Consider the following 18,713-nt stretch of genomic DNA (forward strand, 5'->3'; position numbering starts at 1 on the left):
AGATTTATTACCAATCATAGCAATGTACGTGGCCTTTTCCGCACTCGCTCAAGGTTGGAGCTATTGAAGATTGCAAAGACTAGATTTGCTAGCTGTTACCTCACCTTTAGGTGCCTTTTGAAAGTAAGAGAGGTAATGGCTAGCATGGTATCAAATGAGTCATGGTAGGTATTAAAGGATAGGGCTACAACCGCATCTAACAATGAAAATTTTCAAGAGGTGCAGGATGTTATGAATAAAAATATATATAAAATAATATAAATGATGTAAAACTATAATAATAATAAATAATGACTAATTAGTAACTAGTTAATGAAAGGTATGTCCCTAAGGACATAACCATTGGTGAAAAGGTACCGGCCTAGTGTATGTAAGCAGACCTTCACCTTCATTGTAATCATATTCTCATTCATATATTTAATATATATTCTTGTATCCTCAATGGAGATCTTCATATTCCAAGCCTTCTGGAGTGTTTAACTTAATCTAGGATGGTCAGATCCATTCTCAGCCCGACAATTTTATCTATCACTCGAAGGATCCTATCGTCTTGTGTCAACGAGGATGACAATTCCGTGACGAGAAGACAATCAAAATAGGAAAAGAGATCAAGCCCTTTCATCAATAAACTTTGAGGACAAAGCTTTTTGAAGAGGAAGGCAATGTTATGAATAAAAATATATAAAAAATAATATAAATGATGTAAAACTATAATAATAATAATAAGTAATGATTAATTAGTAACTAGTTAATGAAAAGGTATATCCCTAAGGACATAACCGTTGGTGAAAAGGTATCTGCCTGGTGTCTATAAGCAGGCCCTCACCCTCATTGTAATCATATTCTCATTCATACATTTAATATATATTCTTGTATGCTCAATGGAGATCTACATATTCCAAGTCTTTTGGAGTTTTTAACTTAAGTACGAACTTCTTTTGTTCTAGAGGATACCATTCTTGATGGTCAGTTTTGGGCAAGTGTGAAGAATGTTTTGTAGTTCACCAAGCCCATTTATAACATGATTTGTTTTGCAGATACATATGCGCCGACGACTGAGGAGTTGTATGAGCAGATGGATAGCATGCTAGGGCAAATCAAAGATGTTGTTCAATCGAAAGATCCTATCTTGTATGACCATATTCACAAATACGTCGTCAAAAGGTGGGATAATCTTAATGTTCCACTCCATGCCTTGGTGTATGCCCTTATGCCAAAATACTACTCTCCATATTGGTTGGCCAAACCTGCACCTGGGGGTGGCGTTAGGAGAAAACCTCATATATATCCAGAGGTATAAAATGGGTATTAACTAGCATTAGACAAGCTGGTCTTTGATATGGAGGAGTGTGCTAGATTGCGTGGAGAATTAATAAATTATTTCAGTCAAACTAGAGTGTTTGGTTCTTTGTATGTAATCGATGATAGAGATAGATTGGACCCTGTTGAATGGTGGAACATGTACAGTGTTTTAAAAACCGGCCGGTATGAACCTGTAACCGATCAACCGTCCAGTTCACTAGACAACTGGGTCAAACCGGCAGAAAAACCGAGTTTGACCCCTCCCTTCACCTAGAAACCACACAAGCCGGTGTTAATCGATTGGGTTAGGGTGGAACCGGTTGGTTTATGGTCAAACCGGTCGGTTCCGTCCTAAATCAGTCAATTAGCTGCCAAGGTCGCGAAGGACCCACATAGCGCAATTTAGGAAGCTTCTAGGGTGTTTTGGTTGTTTCCTTGCAAACACACCCTCTCCAAGCCTTTAAAAGGAGCTTGTCCCTTTCATTTGTCTCACACATCTCATTTGGAGTTTTTGTGAGTTTGATTGGGAGCTTGGAGAGTGTTGAGTTTTTGCTGGAATAGTCATCTTGGAGGCTTGGAGTTGGAGTTGGAGCTATTTTGGAGATAGTTTGGAGCTGTCAGTGGAGTTGGCATCTTCAAGAGGAGGTTAAAAAAGCTAGTTTGCATTTCCAGGTAATGATTTTCACTTGAAAAATTCCTCATTTGACTGTTGTCCATCTATTAAATTTTTTTATTTGTTCTATCATCTATGCTATGAATTCTGTAGTTCCATGCTATCAAATTTTGTAGGCTACATGTGCATTTTTTCCCTAAATTTAGCTTTGGTTTTCCATGTTTTTTAGCTGCAATTTATTTTTAAATGGTAGATTTCTTTGCAAATTTTAATTATTTCAAGCCAACATGGCTCCAAAAGCCAAGGACAATGCATGGGCTCATTGTGATTTGATTGATGGAAAAATGATATGCAAATTTTGCCATAAACCTATTGGAGGTGGGGGTATTCTTAGATTGAAACAACACTTGGCTGGGATAAGAGGCCAAGTAAAGCCATGTGAAGCACCAAATGAAGTGTTAGGTCCTATTAGGGAAGAATACCTTTCCAAGTTTGAAAAGTTTGAGGAGAATAAGGCTAGGGAGAAGGCCATCCAAGATGACATTGCAAGGAAGAGGGAATTATTAGAAGCCATGAAAGAGAGTGGGTATGATGATTATGAGATTCAAGACTCCTCTTCTATTCCTAACGCCAATGACCCCTTTCACTATGTTCCTCCTTCTTTTGGCCAACAATCAAAAGGAACAAAGAGAACAAACATCCAGAGTTATTTCTCATCCTCTGCCAACATTGCCTCTTCTAATCCGACTTCCTCCGAGCCAAGTCGTCAACCCACTTTGGGTCAACGTTGGAAAAAAAATGCAAAGAAACTTCTTATCAATACATTGTTAGATGGTGTTATGATGCATATATCCCATTTAATGCTGCTCGCTCACCCTATTACCAAGCTATATGGGACTCTGTTATAGCTGCAGGAAAGGGCTTCAAAGGCCTTATTATGCATGACTTGAGGGGAGCTCTTTTGCAAAAAGAGATTTTTTCCATTGATGAGTATTTGGCTGAGTATAGAGATTCATGGCTCAAAACAGGTTCCATCATGTCAGATGGATGGACCGATGGAAAGAACTACATTATCATTAATTTCCTTATTTCTTGCCCTCAAGGAACCATGTTTTTGAGATCAGTTGATGCATCTGATAAGGTGGAGGATGCAACCCTTCTGTTTGAGCTTTTGGATGACATTATCCAGGAAGTGGGGGAGCAGAATGTTGTGCAGGTCATCATCGATAATGCCTCAAACTATGTTCTTGCTGGAAAGATGCCTGAGTCCAAATACAGGACCATAGTTTGGACTCCATGTGCTGCACATTGCATAGACCTCATGCTTGAGGACATAGGCAAAGTGGAGTGGGTAAAAAACACTGTAGAGCATGCCAAGTGCATTACAAAATACATTTACAACCACTCATGGGTATTGAGCCTAATGAGGAAAAACATTGGGGGCAAAGAGCTTGTTAGGCTTGCAATTATGAGACGCACAACTCACTTCCTCACGTTGCAATGTCTCAATGCTCAACAAAAAAACCTGTAGAACATGTTTTCTTTTGATGATTGGATTGAATCTCGGTGGGCTTGTAGACAAGGTGGCAAAAACACCAAAAAGAAAGTGTTTGACAATTATTTTTGGAAAAGGTCTGCAGAGCTTGTGAAAATTATTGAGCCCCTTGTTAAGGTGCTAAGGATGGTGGATGGGGAAAAATTGGCCATGGGCTACATTTATGAGGTTATGGATCAAGGAAAGGAGAAGATACAGACAACTTACAAGGACAGGTTAGCTAAATATGGCCTTATATGGGAGATCATTGATAACAGATGGAACAATCAACTGCATCGTCCTACACATGCAGTTGGGTATTTTTTGAACCCAAAGTATCATTAAAATGCTCGGCTAGGAGATCAGCAGGATGGGGAGATCAAAGCTAGATTGGTTGGAAAAAAAACGGTAATACAACCTTCGACTAAGGCAGAACCAAATGATTAACAAAACACCTGATCTAGATCCCATTGTGTTGGATGATATTGATCCAACATTAGAATGGGTGGAGGAGACTGAAGATCCTGTGATGATGCTGATTTTGATATTGACATGGCATTAGCGGGGGATGAAGCATATTCGTTGGCACCATCAAAACTAGGATCAGTAGCCACATCAAGGAAAGGCAAACAACCAATGGAAGGCACTAGTTGTGCAACTCGACTAACTTGTGCTTCCACTAGGTCCACTTCTATTGTTATTGGTGGCAGTACTACTGAGGTTGCAGATGAGGCTGAGGCATCCTCAGAGTTTGAACCAGATGATTTCTATGTAGCTCCTGCTGATGATGATGATCATGTGTCTATTAGTGGTGATGAATTTGATGATTGATCATGTGTAGACTCTAGAGTTTAGACTTATAGGCTTGTAGTAGGCCAGTGGCCTCATAGCTTGTACTATGTAGCATTGTTTTTGGACTTTATAGGCCATTTAGAGCCTCATTGCTTATGTATTTTGTTGATGATATGTATTGCACTTGGTTCCATTTTGATATATTCACCTTTACATGGTATATAAATGAGCAAACTTTGCATATTTTGTCTCTGTTGCTTGGAATCATGGTTTTAAATCTTAAAAATAGTTTGTTTTCATTAAAAAACAATTTTTTAATGTATTTTTTTTTAAAGCCGGTTCTTTAGACCTGACCAATCCCGGTTTGAAACCCGATTTATCAGGTGGGCCGATCCAGTGACTGGTTCTGGTTCTGAAAACTATGAACATGTATAGCTCCGGGGGACCTTTGGCAAAATTGGCAGTTAAAGTGCTTGCACAAGTGGTTAATACTTCTTTTCTAGAGAGGTGTTGGAGCACCTATAGCTTCATCCAAAATGTCAAAAGAAACTACCTCAATGAAGACTAGGCAGAAAACATGGTTTATGTACAATACAACTTGAGGGTTGTTGACACATTATTGTGAGCGGACTCGATTTGATAGAGCATATATCACTTGGGACAATCTGAAGGAGGATAATTTGGAGGATGGAGCCTTATATTTAGAACAATTGGAAGCAAAACTTTTGGATGATGAGGATGAAGCAACAACATTATTGTCAACAGCCATGCCACCCCTATCATCCACTAGTAGTGCTCAAGTTGCATCAGCTTTGTCGCCACCTCCATTTGCAGTATTGCGTGGAGGTCATGTGCCTTCTGGTTCTGGATTTGGTCGTCTAACTATGCAGGAGGAGACTCCCATTGTTCATAGCTCATGAGAAAAGGAATTAGAAGTTTCTCGTGGCAAGAAGAAATCTGAGGAGATAGTACATTTACTTGTCTTTCCTAGTTTCTAGTACTTGTTATAACTATTCACTTTCATATTTACTATGGTACTTTTTTTAAACAATATATGATAATTTAAGTTTGAAGTTTGAAGTTGGCAATTATAACTCATTGATAATGAATTATGAATATGATTCTTCCTGAAAGTTTAAACATTTCATTTCATGTTTGATATTCTTTGTTATAGTTTGGTAATGGTTACAAGTACGACTTTAGTGATGACAAATGTTATATATTGAATCCTGAAACTTTGAAACTTTAAGATTGATAATAATCGAGATGATGTAAGTTGTGGTCCTGTGGTTGATGAAGATTATAACTACTAGATAATTGATGTTGTATGGTTTAATCCATGTTTTTATGCTTTTAATAACTAATTCATCAAAAATATATAAGAATATATATGATATAAAAAATGCTCCCGCCCCGGAAGCTCACGTTCCCGACCCAGAAGCTCACGCTCGCACTTCCCGCTTCCTAGAAACCCTGGCAAAGAATATACCACATACCCAACAAACATTGCTTCTTTTTAGGGTTCAAGCCCAATCCATTATTGCAGTATTAAATGGTCAAATTTGTTTAGTAACTGAGGTCCTCAATCAAAAGTCTTTTCCTTGTCCTTCCTATGGGGAGAAGCTTGTTATAAATACCCATCTACCTTTGGTTTATAATTTTCTGTATCTAGTTTCTAGTGCTGATTTGGTGAAGGCCAAAAACCATTAAACCTGCAGATCAACAAACTGATTCAATGTCCATATGGAAACCATCATTCACGTGTGCTGGAGCTGCAAGCTTGAGCCTGGTTTGTTTTCTGCATTTCCTTGCAAATTTGCCGCATTTATGTCATATTCAATTTTTAAAAGGCATATTTCAGGTAAATGGAAACTGATCTCTTTTTCCTCTGCTATTCCTCCATTATTGACTTCTGCACATTTTAGCAGAATTTATCAGAATGTTCTACCTTTTAAGATCTTAATATGATATATCACAGAAATTTGAAATGGAAAGTTCCACTCTCTTCCAACCAAACAATTGATCTAGTGGCTGAAATTTCTTTCTGGGGTTCAAACCCAATTGATTAATATGACATAGAGAGGTCAACATTGTTTAGTAACCAAGGTCCTGTATCAAAAGTCCTTTCTTTGTCTTCATCTAGGGTGAAGATGGCTATAAATAGCCATCTACCTTCTCTTTTAATTTTTGCTTTCCAATTACCTTAAAGCTGATCCTGGGGTTGCTTTTGTGAGATCAAACTCTTTCAGCATCAGCAAAAAAAAATTTAAAATTGGGACACCGCAGGGAAAATTCAAGCCACCAGAACTACATCTTGGTTCTATATTTGGTTGGAATTTTTCTTTTTTGATGAATTAGAGATGAAGACTTGTTATCAAGAAGTCCATGTGGAAATTCATATGTATGCATTTATGTAAAGTCATTGTCTTCAAATAGAGAATGTTAATAATTTATTAAAGAAAAACATGTATCATCTTCTCTATTCACAGTAAGTGTGTTCATCATAATCTTATACTCTATTATTTTCCAGGGTTCTTTTGGAGAAATTCTAAAAGCAAAGTGGCGTGGTACGCCAGTTGCAGTGAAGAGAATTTTACCTGCTCTTTCAGATGATAAAATGGTGGTGTAAGCAGCTCACCTTTCTGATATCGAAGAACTTCTTCCAGTTATTTAGTACTTTTTAGCGTTGTTCATGACCTTTTGAATTGCTTCCCATTTCCACCTTTCTTGTTTCACAAAACACAACTATCATAGATCATGGATAATCTTACATGAATCATGATGACTATATGGTTTGCATGGTGGTTTGTATTCTGTTCTTATAGTGAGATCCTATGATGAGTGCTACGAGGCTACTTATAGTAGCTCATAAGGTTATAACATATATATTGTCTAATAGCATCAAGTTCAATTCTTATTTTGGTAGAAAGGATGTTTACAGTCTGGATGCTTGTCTTAATTGATAAGCATGTGGTTAGAATCTCTGTGGTTGCGTTACTTTGGAATGATCTATGTATTCCAAAAGCATTAATTTTACAATGGGGATCATACTACCTGGTGGTATTGGAATAGGTTAAACCTGAAATCTTGTTGATTAGTTTACTTTTGAGAGATGTTATTATTAAACATATTACACTTTCATGCTTCCATATCCCTGGTAAGAAAGAAGTTACTTTAGCTGCCATTAGTCTACGGACAAGTTGGTCAAACCCTTGGTTCCTTTGTCTCAAAGGGAGATAATGATATGTAGAGAAAATTTTGAATTTCCTACTTTTTTAAGTCAGTTCTCTTCAGATGCAAAACCAAAAATTTCAAGGTTGAATATCGTATGCAATATCAATTAGTTGCTACCATACCAGTGACTAATTATCTGGATAGTTAAAGGTAAGTTGGTTTTCAGAGCCCCTGAAAACAAAACCATAGATTGGATATGCTTAACTTGTCACAAACAAAAATGATAAAAATGAGTAGATATCAAGCCTCCTCATTTGAGGGGACATTGCTTTTTCTCTAAACTTTTTTGATTTTTATCAATAAAAAGAATGGATTAAATTCTGAATGCTCATCCCCTGAAAGGCGATGCATTGGGATCTATGTTACTTTTTATTCTTTAGATACTAATAGGTAAAAGAGTGTATCTTGTCCTGTGATTTAACATCTGCAAACATTTACATAAAGACACTGATATCACGTTTTTTGGCCTGAGTAACCTGTTAATTTTAGGGATAGTATGTTCTCTGCTGTAGATAATTGCATTTTTGAACTTTTAAACAATTTTCGTAATACATTCACCCATATCATTATATCATCATAAGCAATTATATAGAGAGATGATTAACAATGCAGCGGAACAATAAGGAACATTAGAAGAAAAGCATACACAATAGAGACACCATGATTTTGGTCGGAGACCAGGGAAAAATCCCACAAGGGGGAAAACCCATAATCAATTCTTCTTCTTCTATTAGTCAATCAATGTTTAGCTGAGATACAAACTACATCTATATTGAGACACAAAGCAATCACAATAAGCCTCGTAGGGCCAACCCTGGATCATCATAAGATGGCAACAGACATGCCTCTCCATATCACTCACTGTTAATTTTAGGTATGTTCTATGCTTAGAGCAATTTATTTCAATTTTCATAGTTAGCTCAATATCTTTTCCAGATTAGCAATCACATCAACATTAAAGTAAACCGCAGATAGAACATAAACATAAATCGCAAAAGACAAGCCAAGACAAAAGGACACAAGATGTGGCGCTAGCCAGGGACAAACCCCAATGTGGGGAAACCCTTGATCAATTCTTCTTATATGTTCTTCAATAGTTCAGCAGAGAGAGATAGTACGTTTACAACAGAAGTCAACACTTTGACTTATCTAGATGAGAGCATAGATCATCTCTAAGAAGATGATACATGAGATCAGTTGAAGACATGCTGCTTCAACTGATTCTCCAAGGTGACTCCTTCACCTATCGTTGTTCTGCATTTTGTCATCATGCTGCATCTCACTGTGCTGCACCATGCTGCACCCATGATCACTATGTTGCATCTCATCACGATTCATTAATCATGACTGTACCCATCACTGTACTGCATTATGTGCCATTGCTACACCATGTTGCTGTACTGACCTATGCTCTGGCTGCACCTTGTTTGCTTGTTGTCCCTTGCATGCTTGTTGTCCTTAGCATTCTTGCTGTTGCATGCTAGCTGTAACATTACATGCTTGGTGTATTTGCTGCTAAGTACCATACAACTGTCCCAATGTTAGTTAGTTGTCCCTTGCATGCTGCTCTCCTTCGGAGACAGATGCTCTGATAGTTCCCGGCAGTTCCCGTAGTTCCAGTTGTTCCTGGTAGTTCCCGGTAGTCCCTGACAGTTCCGGTAGTTTCCGACAGTTCTCGGGAGTTTCGACAGTTCCGGCAATCCCGGCTGTTTCCGGCAGTTCCTGATAGTTCCGGCAGTTCCGACAGTTCCCGGCAGCTTCGGCAATTCCGGTTGTTCCGGTAGTTCCGGTTGTTCCGGCAGTTCCCGGTAGTTCTGACAGTTCCTGGCAGTTCCGACAGTTCCGACAGTTCCCGCAGTTCTCTGCAGTTCAGGCTTCTGCCCTCTGCGCCAGCTTTCCCGGCAGTTCCGGCAGTTCCCGGCAGTTCCGGCTTCTGCCCTCTGGATTAGGGCAGCGTTATCGCTTAGGATCTCTCCTACTAAAACCCAAAGACAAGTAGAGAGGAAGAGATCCCAAGTGCGTTGAAATGACTTGAAGGCCACCTCTATTTATACTAAAACGTTGAACACAAGTGGGGTTTATTTGGTTGCTGGCCAACCTTGACGAATTGTCCCATAACACAAATAAATTCATATTTCCATGAATACTTATCAGAATCGGATGATCTTTAGATCAATCCTACACCTCTCGATGAGAGGGATCCAAGAAAAATATCAACTTTCATTAATAAGATGACCCACATGGAGTTTGGCCCTAGTTGCCAATTTTAACACTCCCTTTTAACTAGGGAGAACTCCATTCGCTGATCCATATGTACGACTGCACTATCTCTGCCATCAGTGCCTTGCACTGCTCTGCTCTGCTCTTCTGAACCATGAAGAAGAAGAATTGATCGAGAATGTCTCATATTCTTACTAACCCGAGAATGTAAGAGAGTGTGTCACATCAATCTTACTAACCCGAAGTTAGTTTTATTGATCCCAGATCAATATCACAAGAGAGTGTCTCAAACCACTCATACTGATCCCAGATCAGTTTCATTGATCCCAGATCAATATCATAAGAGAGTGTCTCAAACCAGTCATACTGATCCCAAATCAGTGTCATTGATCCCAGATCAATGGAAGTCATCCTAGCATAGGGAGTACGGTAGATACAATGATGCGTCCATCTGGCATCGATAGTACTACTATGGTCCCTAACCCCATTTCCCTGTTCACTGATAATATGATAGGTACTTCCCATGAGTCCTAGACTGCATGGGTAGGATGCCTCGATAAGAGAACTAATCATCCTGTCCACAGGAGAACAAATCATCCTGCCCCACAGTCGCCATGGGAGAACTAATCATCCTGGTCCACAGGAGAACTAATCATCCTGTTTCACAGTTGCCACGGGAGAACTAATCATCCCGACCCATAGGAGAACTAATCATCCTGTTTCATAGTTGCCACAGGAGAACTAATCATCCCGGCCCATAGGAGAACTAATCATCTTGTTTCACAATTTCCATGGGAGAACTAATCATCCTGTTCCACAGTTGCCACGGGAGAACTAATCATCCCAACCCACAGGAGAACTAATCATCCTGTTTCAGTTGCCACGGGAGAACTAATCATCCAGGCCCATAGGAGAACTAATCATCCTGTTTCACAGTTGCCATGGGAGAACTAATCATCCTGTCCCACAAGAGAACTAATCATCCTGTTCCACAATTGCCACGGGAGAACTAATCATCCCGTTCCACAGTCGCCACGGGGTATCACAGGGGAAGGTTGAACCTATCATCCTGTACATAGCGCACCACCAGTGGAGGGTGAGTCGCCCTATGGTCGTATGTTGCTCCAGTAAGTACCCCAAGACCCCTAGAGCTCCCAAAGCTCAATGCATGCAACATGCACAACCCTTATAAGAAGGTCTCTCAACAACTCCAAGTCATTCGGGAAAGTCACAGATTTGACCTTTCCCGAGGCTTTGACAAAATGTCTGCGACCTGTACATTAGTTTCAATGCGATGGAGCCTCCTCACTCATCGACTTACCATATCCCAAATAAGGCAGTATCTGATGTCTATCCGCTGGAGAAATCATTGAATACAGGATTCCTCAATAATTGAATCCCCCCTCTGGTTGTCACAGAGAATCACAATGGTATTCATCATGTGTACAAACAGCTCACTGAAGAGCTTCCACAACTAGGCAGCTTCATACGAGATCATACTCGTAGCTATGTATCCAGTCTCAGCAGTGCTTATAGCAACCGACTTCTGCTTCCTACTCATCCATGATATCGAAGCAGAACCCAAAGAGAACCAATGCTGAGAAGTGCTCTAGTGATCCTCCACACTGCATGCCCAGTCAACATTCAAATAATCATGCAGCTTCATATTTCCGGCAGTATATCTCAATCCATGAGAGATTGTGCCCCGAAGATATCTCAGAAGGTTCTTGGCACCAATCCAGTGAGGCTCAACCAAATATGAGCTCACCATGCTAACTGCAAAACATATGTCCAGACAGAAGTTCACCAAGAACATCAATGCAAATGAGTTTATGAAACTCAGAGGCATTTCCCAAATCTGGTCCGGCATCATCATCATATAACTTCTGAAAGTTAAGATCCTCGAGGTAGTCATGTGCTTGCAGTTTACCATTCCACATCCAGAATCCAACTCCCTCTTACTTCTGCAAGTGAGGGTCTGCACCTGTTTGAAATAGGTCATCCTCATAAGGTGCCGGTATGAGAGGTCTATCATCCACAACCTTCGGGTAATGGTTTGGATTGGTTTCACTCCTAGTGAATTTCAGCTTCATCAGACAGTTATTAATCCTCTCATACTACGCACGGGGTGTTTTGCTTCAAGCCATAGAGGGCTTTCTTCCACCTGTATACATGAGATTCCCGATCATGAATCTCAAACTCCTCGGGTTGTTCCAAACCTGTGGACTTGCTGCATGAGGAGAATGGTCCCCTTATAAGATTTTCCTTCGATACATCTCAAACATGTACCTTCATGCTCTTCTTGAATTCAGGCATCCCTATCACCATTTGACTCACATCAAGTAGGGCACCATAGGTAGACCTCTGGTGTTATAGATGCGATATGTCAATTGACATGATCCCCAATGGACCATCCTGCAACTTGATACAAATTGCCAATCCTGAACCCATGAGAAAAAGCATCTTTGAAAATTCTATTTTTTAACACGTACCTTTCCATCGATGAATGCCACGCTGAAACCTTTGACTTCCATCTCCGAGATGGACACCAGGTTCTTATTGCGATTAGGTACATAAAACAGATTCTTGTAAATGAATAGAGTTACCCTCATTCAATTGAGGGGTAAGATTCCCTACACCCTTTCTGGGATAGGTGGCATCGACTCCAAGTATAATCCCATGATTGTTTCCGTCTCTACCAAATTCGAGAGAGCACCCTTCTATCCGATGAGGTGCCTTGAAGCACTACGATCAATAAGCCAGATTCCCAAAGAATCTGAAGGAGAGGGCCAATACAAGATAACGCTTCTTTATCTTATCAGAAACAACATTTGATTCTTCATACCTGGGGTTCCTTGCTTTCTCTGAAGAGTCGGTCGTTTCCTTGATGACCTGCATTACCTGTCATTCCTTTGATCATTGAAGATGTCCCTGGAATGATTGTTATCATCATCAAGTGATGTGTCCCTACCTCAGACACTCCTTCGCATAATGGCCGAACTTATTGCAACCAAGGCATCTGCCTTTCCTTCCACCCTTAGATCCGGACTTCCCAATGAAGTGATCTTTAGGTAGGCCATCAGAAACTTCTGCTGCGCCATTCTGATAATATTCTCTGCTTCGACTTCACCCTTGGTGAATTTGAAGAGGGATGAGGAATCCACTGATCCTTTTGTCCTTTCCCAACTGTCTTCGGTGATTGCTCTTTCACTCTTGCTTGGGCATTGTCTTTACCTCAGCTCTGATACCATGTTAATTTTAGGTATGTTCTATGCTTAGAGCAATTTATTTCAATTTTCATAGTTAGCTCAATATCTTTTCCAGATTAGCAATCACATCAACATTAAAGTAAACTGCAGATAGAACATAAACATAAATCGTAGAAGACAAGCCAAGACAAGAGGACACAAGATGTGGTGCTAGCCAGGGACAAACCCCAATGTGGGGAAACCCTTGATCAATTCTTCTTATATGTTCTTCAATAGTTCAGCAGAGAGAGAGAGATAGTACGTTTACAACAGAAGTCAACACTTTGACTTATCTAGATAAGAGCATAGATCATCTCTAAGAAGATGATACATGAGATCAGTTGAAGACATGCTGCTTCAATTGATTCTCCAAGGTGACTCCTTCACCTATCGTTGTGCTGCATTTCATCATCATGCTGCTCCTCACCGCGCCGCACCATGCTGCACCCATCATCACTATGTTGCATCTCATCACGCTTCATTAATCATGACTGTACCCATAACTGTACTTCATTATGTGCCATTGCTACACCATGTTGCCGTACAGACCTATGCTCTGGCTGCACCTTGCTTGCTTGTTGCCCCTTGCTTGCTTGTTGTCCCTAGCATACTTGTTGTCCCTTGCTTGCTTGTTGTCCCTACCATGCTTGCTGTTGCATGCTAGCTGTCCCTTGCATGCTAGTTGTAACATTGCATGCTTGGTGTATATGTTGCTAAGTACCGTACAACTGTCCCAATGTTAGTTAGTTGTCCCTTGCATGCTGCTCTCCTTCGGAGACAGATGCTCCGACAGTTCCCGGCAGTTCCCGACAGTTCCCGGCAATTCCCGACAGTTCCGACAGTTCCAGCAGTTTCGGAAGTCCTAGCTGTTCCCGCTGTTCCCGACAGTTCCAGCTGTTCCGATAGTTCTAGCAGTTCCGACAGTTTCGGTAGTTCTAGTTGTTTTGGCTGTTCCAGCAGTTCCAGTTGTTCCGACAGTTCCCACAGTTCCCGGCAGTTCCGGCTTCTGCCCTCTGCTTTAGCTTTCTCGGCTATTCCGGCAGTTCCGGCCTCTGCACTCTGGATTAGGGTAGCGATATCGCTTAGGATCTCTCCTCCTACTAAAACCCAAAGACAAGTAGAGGGGAAGAGATCCCAAGTGTGTTGAAATGACTTGAAGACCACCTCTATTTATACTAAAACGTTGAGCACAAGTGGGGTTTATTTGGTTGCTGTCGACCTTGACGAATTGTCCCATAACACAAATAAATTCATATCTCCATGAATACTTATCGGAATCAGATGATCTTTAGATCAATCCTACACCTCTCGATGAGAGGGATCCAAGAAAAATATCAGCTTCCATTAATAAGATGACCCACATGGAGTTTGGCCCTATTTTCCAATTTTAACACTCACCCAAGTCGCATATGTCCCTGTCTCGAATAGTATACATGCAACTGCCTTAGGAGCATGTGTCACTATTATCATATCACTGTCATAAGCACAAGAGTCACTGCATACATCACTTTCATTAGCACAAGAGTCACTGCCATTCATCACTTTCATAAGGACACAACCATACATTTCTGTTATATTGCCATACATCACTGTTATAGGCTCACTGCCTTACGTTACTGTTATAGGGACATTTGCCATATATCGCTGACATGCCATACGACACTGTTCATAAAGACACTGCTCAAACATCTCTTCCAAAGATCAATCTTTAGAACCCCAAACTGACTGAGACAAATCGACCCGTTTAACTTCTTGACTTAGGGCGTGAAGTAGGCTTCTATAGTTCAAATTGTCAAAATTTCTAACCCGAAATTCTACTGCAGTAACTGATTTATTTCACTTACTTATTTCTCACAATAAGTTATTTACGAAATCCCTTCAGCAAACATTAAAATAAATTCTACTGCATTTATCACATAATTACATAGAGAAAATAACAAGCACAAGAACCAATCACATCAACACAGTTGTTTTTGGACAATTATCTCCGGAGAAACCCAGTGTGGGAAAACCAGTGCAGCAGATGTGGATTTATTAATCTTTAGCAACAATCGCTTTACAAGGAATGATTTTACGGAGAAACTGAGACACTACTGAGAGAAAACACCTGAGGCAAGGTTCATCCCTCTCTTGGAAACTTTCTGACACCCTGGAGATCTGTCTCCCACTTCTGTGTCACTTCTGTGTGACTCTGCGTGGTTCTGTGTCCCTTTGTGTTAGCGTGCGTGAGGACCGCGTCTTCCCTCTGCGCTGTCTCTCAATACCCCTGCGTCATCTCCTCCTCAGTCACTGACTGTTGTTGATGCCCTCCTCTTCCTCCACCCTACAACTCTCCCTCTGAAATTGATCCTTTTCTCTTTGAGAATCGATTTTCCTTGGGATACTGAGTATCTGCTGGTGTGTCTCCAAATGACTCTCAAGTATTCTCTTATACTTTTCCTATTCATGTTTTGGTCGCTGTTTGATGATAAGAACAACATAATAATAAGAGAAGAAGAAGCTAATAATAAAGAAAAATAAAAGAATATCACAAGCAGTTATCAAGTCACAGAGAAATCACTTCAATTGTAGCCCAATTGATTTCTCAACATGGAATCAAAGCTAAGGTTGACAAAGGGCATAATGAAGATCGCTACATCCTTGAAAAAGTCATTGAAGTTCTCATTGAAGCAAATTTTCTATGATGACAAAACATCTCAAGCAAGGCATCAAAGCATTTTGGGATTTATTATTGTCTATCAAGGACTATATGATCAAGACCTTCACTACAAGGGGTTTGAATGAAGGGCTATTCTCAACACTTACAAGTATTTTGAAGGTGACAACATATGGGTAATTGGCAATGGTACTTCTAGACATATGACAGGTGAACATGGACAACTAAAGACCCTATCAAAAGGAACATCTTCTCATTCAGTCGAACTTGGAGATAAAAAGAGCTATGCAGTAAGAGGAATTGGATCTACCACGTTGGAGCTAGAAGATGGAGGAAACATACATCTCAACAACATCCTAGATGTCCCATGTTTGAAGAAAAATTTACTTTCCATTTCTTGTCTACAAGATAAAGGAGATAGAATTGCTTTTGTTGATGGAAAGGTTATGGAATGGGGTAAGGGCCCCTAGCATTAACAATGCAAAAATCATTGGACTTCGTGAGGGTAGAATCTACAGATTACTTACACCTCTCTCTCAAGCCTTGGTTCATCTTGAAATCAGTCCATGTGAACTTTGGCATAGAAGGTTTGGGTATCTTCACTATAAAATCTTAGCATCTTTAAACTCAATGGTTAATGGCATCCCTAAACTAAAGTTAGAGCGTGAAGGAATTTGTAAGGGATGTGCATTAGGCAAAAATGAGAAGAAACCTTTTGGAAACAATACTACAAGATCTAAGGAAATTCTGGATCTCATTCTCTCTGAGCCCTATGGCTACAAAATCACTAGGAGGTCATTTGTACTATGTAACTTTCATTGATGACCACTCAAGAAAGACTTGGATTTATCTTCTTAAGTCCAAGGATAAAGTATTTGGTAAATTTCAAGAATTCAAGACAAAAGTAGAGAATCTTACAGGAAGGAAGATAAAAGTACTAAGATCTGACAACAGAGGGGAATACACATCAAAAGAAGTCATTGCTTTTTGTAAGGAGGTTGGAATTAAGAGGGAACTGATAGTTCTCCACAACCTTGAACAAAATGGAGTAGCAAAAAGAAAGAATCGTACAATTGAAGAATGTATTATGGCTATGATGCATGATCAAGACTTACCTCAATTTATGTGGGGTGAAGCATCCAAAACAATAGTCTATATTCAAAACCGAAGTCTTCATAAAATACTTGACAACATGACTCCTAAGGAAGCGTTTACTGCAAGAAAACCATGTGTAGATCATCTCCGAATATTTGGCTGCCTTGTATACATTCACATTCCATAAGATAAAAGGAAGAAATTGGATCCTACAAGCATGAAGGGCATATTTGTTGGTTATAGTGCCTCGTCAAAGGCATATAAAATCTACATCAAGGAAGGTCGTTGAATTGAAGTAGAGATGTGATTTTTGATGAAAACATTGCTTATAAGAAGTCTACAGATCTCCCTATTAATTTTGATGACGAAGATCTACCAATATTTGAAGAAGAAGATACTATACCGAATTATGAAGAAGAATGTCCCAGTGAACCTGTGCAGCAAGTCATAATACCTGAATCTCGTAAGAGACTTGCTTGGTTAACATCTACTCTTTAAGAAGCAGAAGGACATGCTGCAGCTAAAAGAACATTCAGGGAAAGTAAAAAGGCAAAAAGATATTCAGGGTATGCAGTCTATATGACAAAATTGATTGAAGTAGAGCCATCCTCTTTGGAAGAAGTTGTCAAACATCATCGATGCTATGAAAGAAGAATATCAATCTATAATGAAAAATGGAGTTTGGGAAATCGTTCCTAGGCCGAATGACAAATCTGTTGTAACTTCAAATAGTTCTACAAGATCAAACATGCAGCAAATGGAAGCATTGACACTTACAAAGCAAGGTTTGTAGCTAGGGGTTTCTCTCAACAAGACGACATCGACTGAGAAGAAACATTTGCTCCTACAACAAGATACAAAACAATAAGATCATTAATCTCTTTGGCATCAACTATGGTATGGAACATCCATCAAATGGACGTCAATACAACTTTTTTGAATGGTACCATTGATGAAGAAGTCTATATTGAACAACCCTTAGGACTCGAACTAATAATAAAGAAACTCATGTATGCGGGATGAAGAGGGAACTTTATGGTCTTAAACAAGCCCCAAGGGCTTGGTATGCTAGGATGGATACATATCTACAAAGGATTGGTTTTTCAAGGAGTTCTGCAGATCCAAATCTTTATATCAAAGTAGTGAAGGATGAACCAGTGATCATTCTTCTATATGTGGATGACTTACTCATAACATGTGTGGAAAGTCATATTCAAGAATGTAAGAAACAATTGGCAGTAGAATTCGATATGAAGGATCTAGGGCTTATGCATTATTACTTGGGTTGGAAGTTTGGCAGAAACCTGGCGAAATATATCTAGGTCAAGGGAAGTACGTAATTAAGATGCTACAAAAGTTTGGCATGATGGATAACAAATCAATGACAACTCCCATGATCACCAATTTGAAGAGATTGAGAAGTTCATAATCAAGCCTCGTAGATCCCACAAGTTATAGACAATTGGTTGGCTCTCTGATGTATCTTGTAAACAAACGTTCAAACATTTGTTTTGTAGTGAATATTCTCAGTTAGTTTCAGATGGAGCCTAGACATGACCTTTGGATAACAACCAAACATATATTGAGATATGTGCGAGGGACAATACATTATTGCATGAAGTATGATGGAAATAACAATATCCATTTATTGGGATATACCGATTCAGATTGGGAAGGTAGTGAGACTGGTGGAAGAAGCACAAATGGAGGATGTTTTAGTTTGGGATCCTCTATGATCTCATGGATGAGTAGAAAACAACAATTAGTTGCGTTAAGTAGTGCTGAAGTTGAATATATTGCAACATGTGAAGTTGGTAGAGAAACTGTTTGGTTAAGGAAGCTGCTATCTGATTTGTTTAAAGGACCAATGGACCCTACAATTATACATTGTGACAACACAAGTTGCATAAGGTTGTCTGAAGACCCCATATTCCATGCAAGATCAAAGCATATAAACAACAAGTATCATTACATATGAAAATTGGTGCAAGATGAGGTGGTACAACTACAGTATATCTC

General features: G+C 39.7%; 1 protein-coding gene across 1 annotated transcript in view; it reads left to right on the forward strand.

The window, feature by feature from the left end:
- LOC149249479 (serine/threonine-protein kinase VIK-like) overlaps positions 1-18,713 on the forward strand; it is a 122,855-nt gene that overhangs the window by 64,355 nt on the left and 39,787 nt on the right. Inside the window, exon 4 of the mRNA XM_089458707.1 lies at positions 6,772-6,866. Within this exon, the coding sequence (XP_089314833.1) occupies positions 6,772-6,866 (95 nt within the window). The remainder of the gene's footprint in view (positions 1-6,771; positions 6,867-18,713) is intronic.

This window comes from Pinus tabuliformis, chromosome 7, assembly GCF_031772625.1.
Source record: "Pinus tabuliformis cultivar Carrire ecotype Pingquan chromosome 7, CPIR1, whole genome shotgun sequence".
NCBI lineage: Eukaryota > Viridiplantae > Streptophyta > Pinopsida > Pinales > Pinaceae > Pinus > Pinus tabuliformis.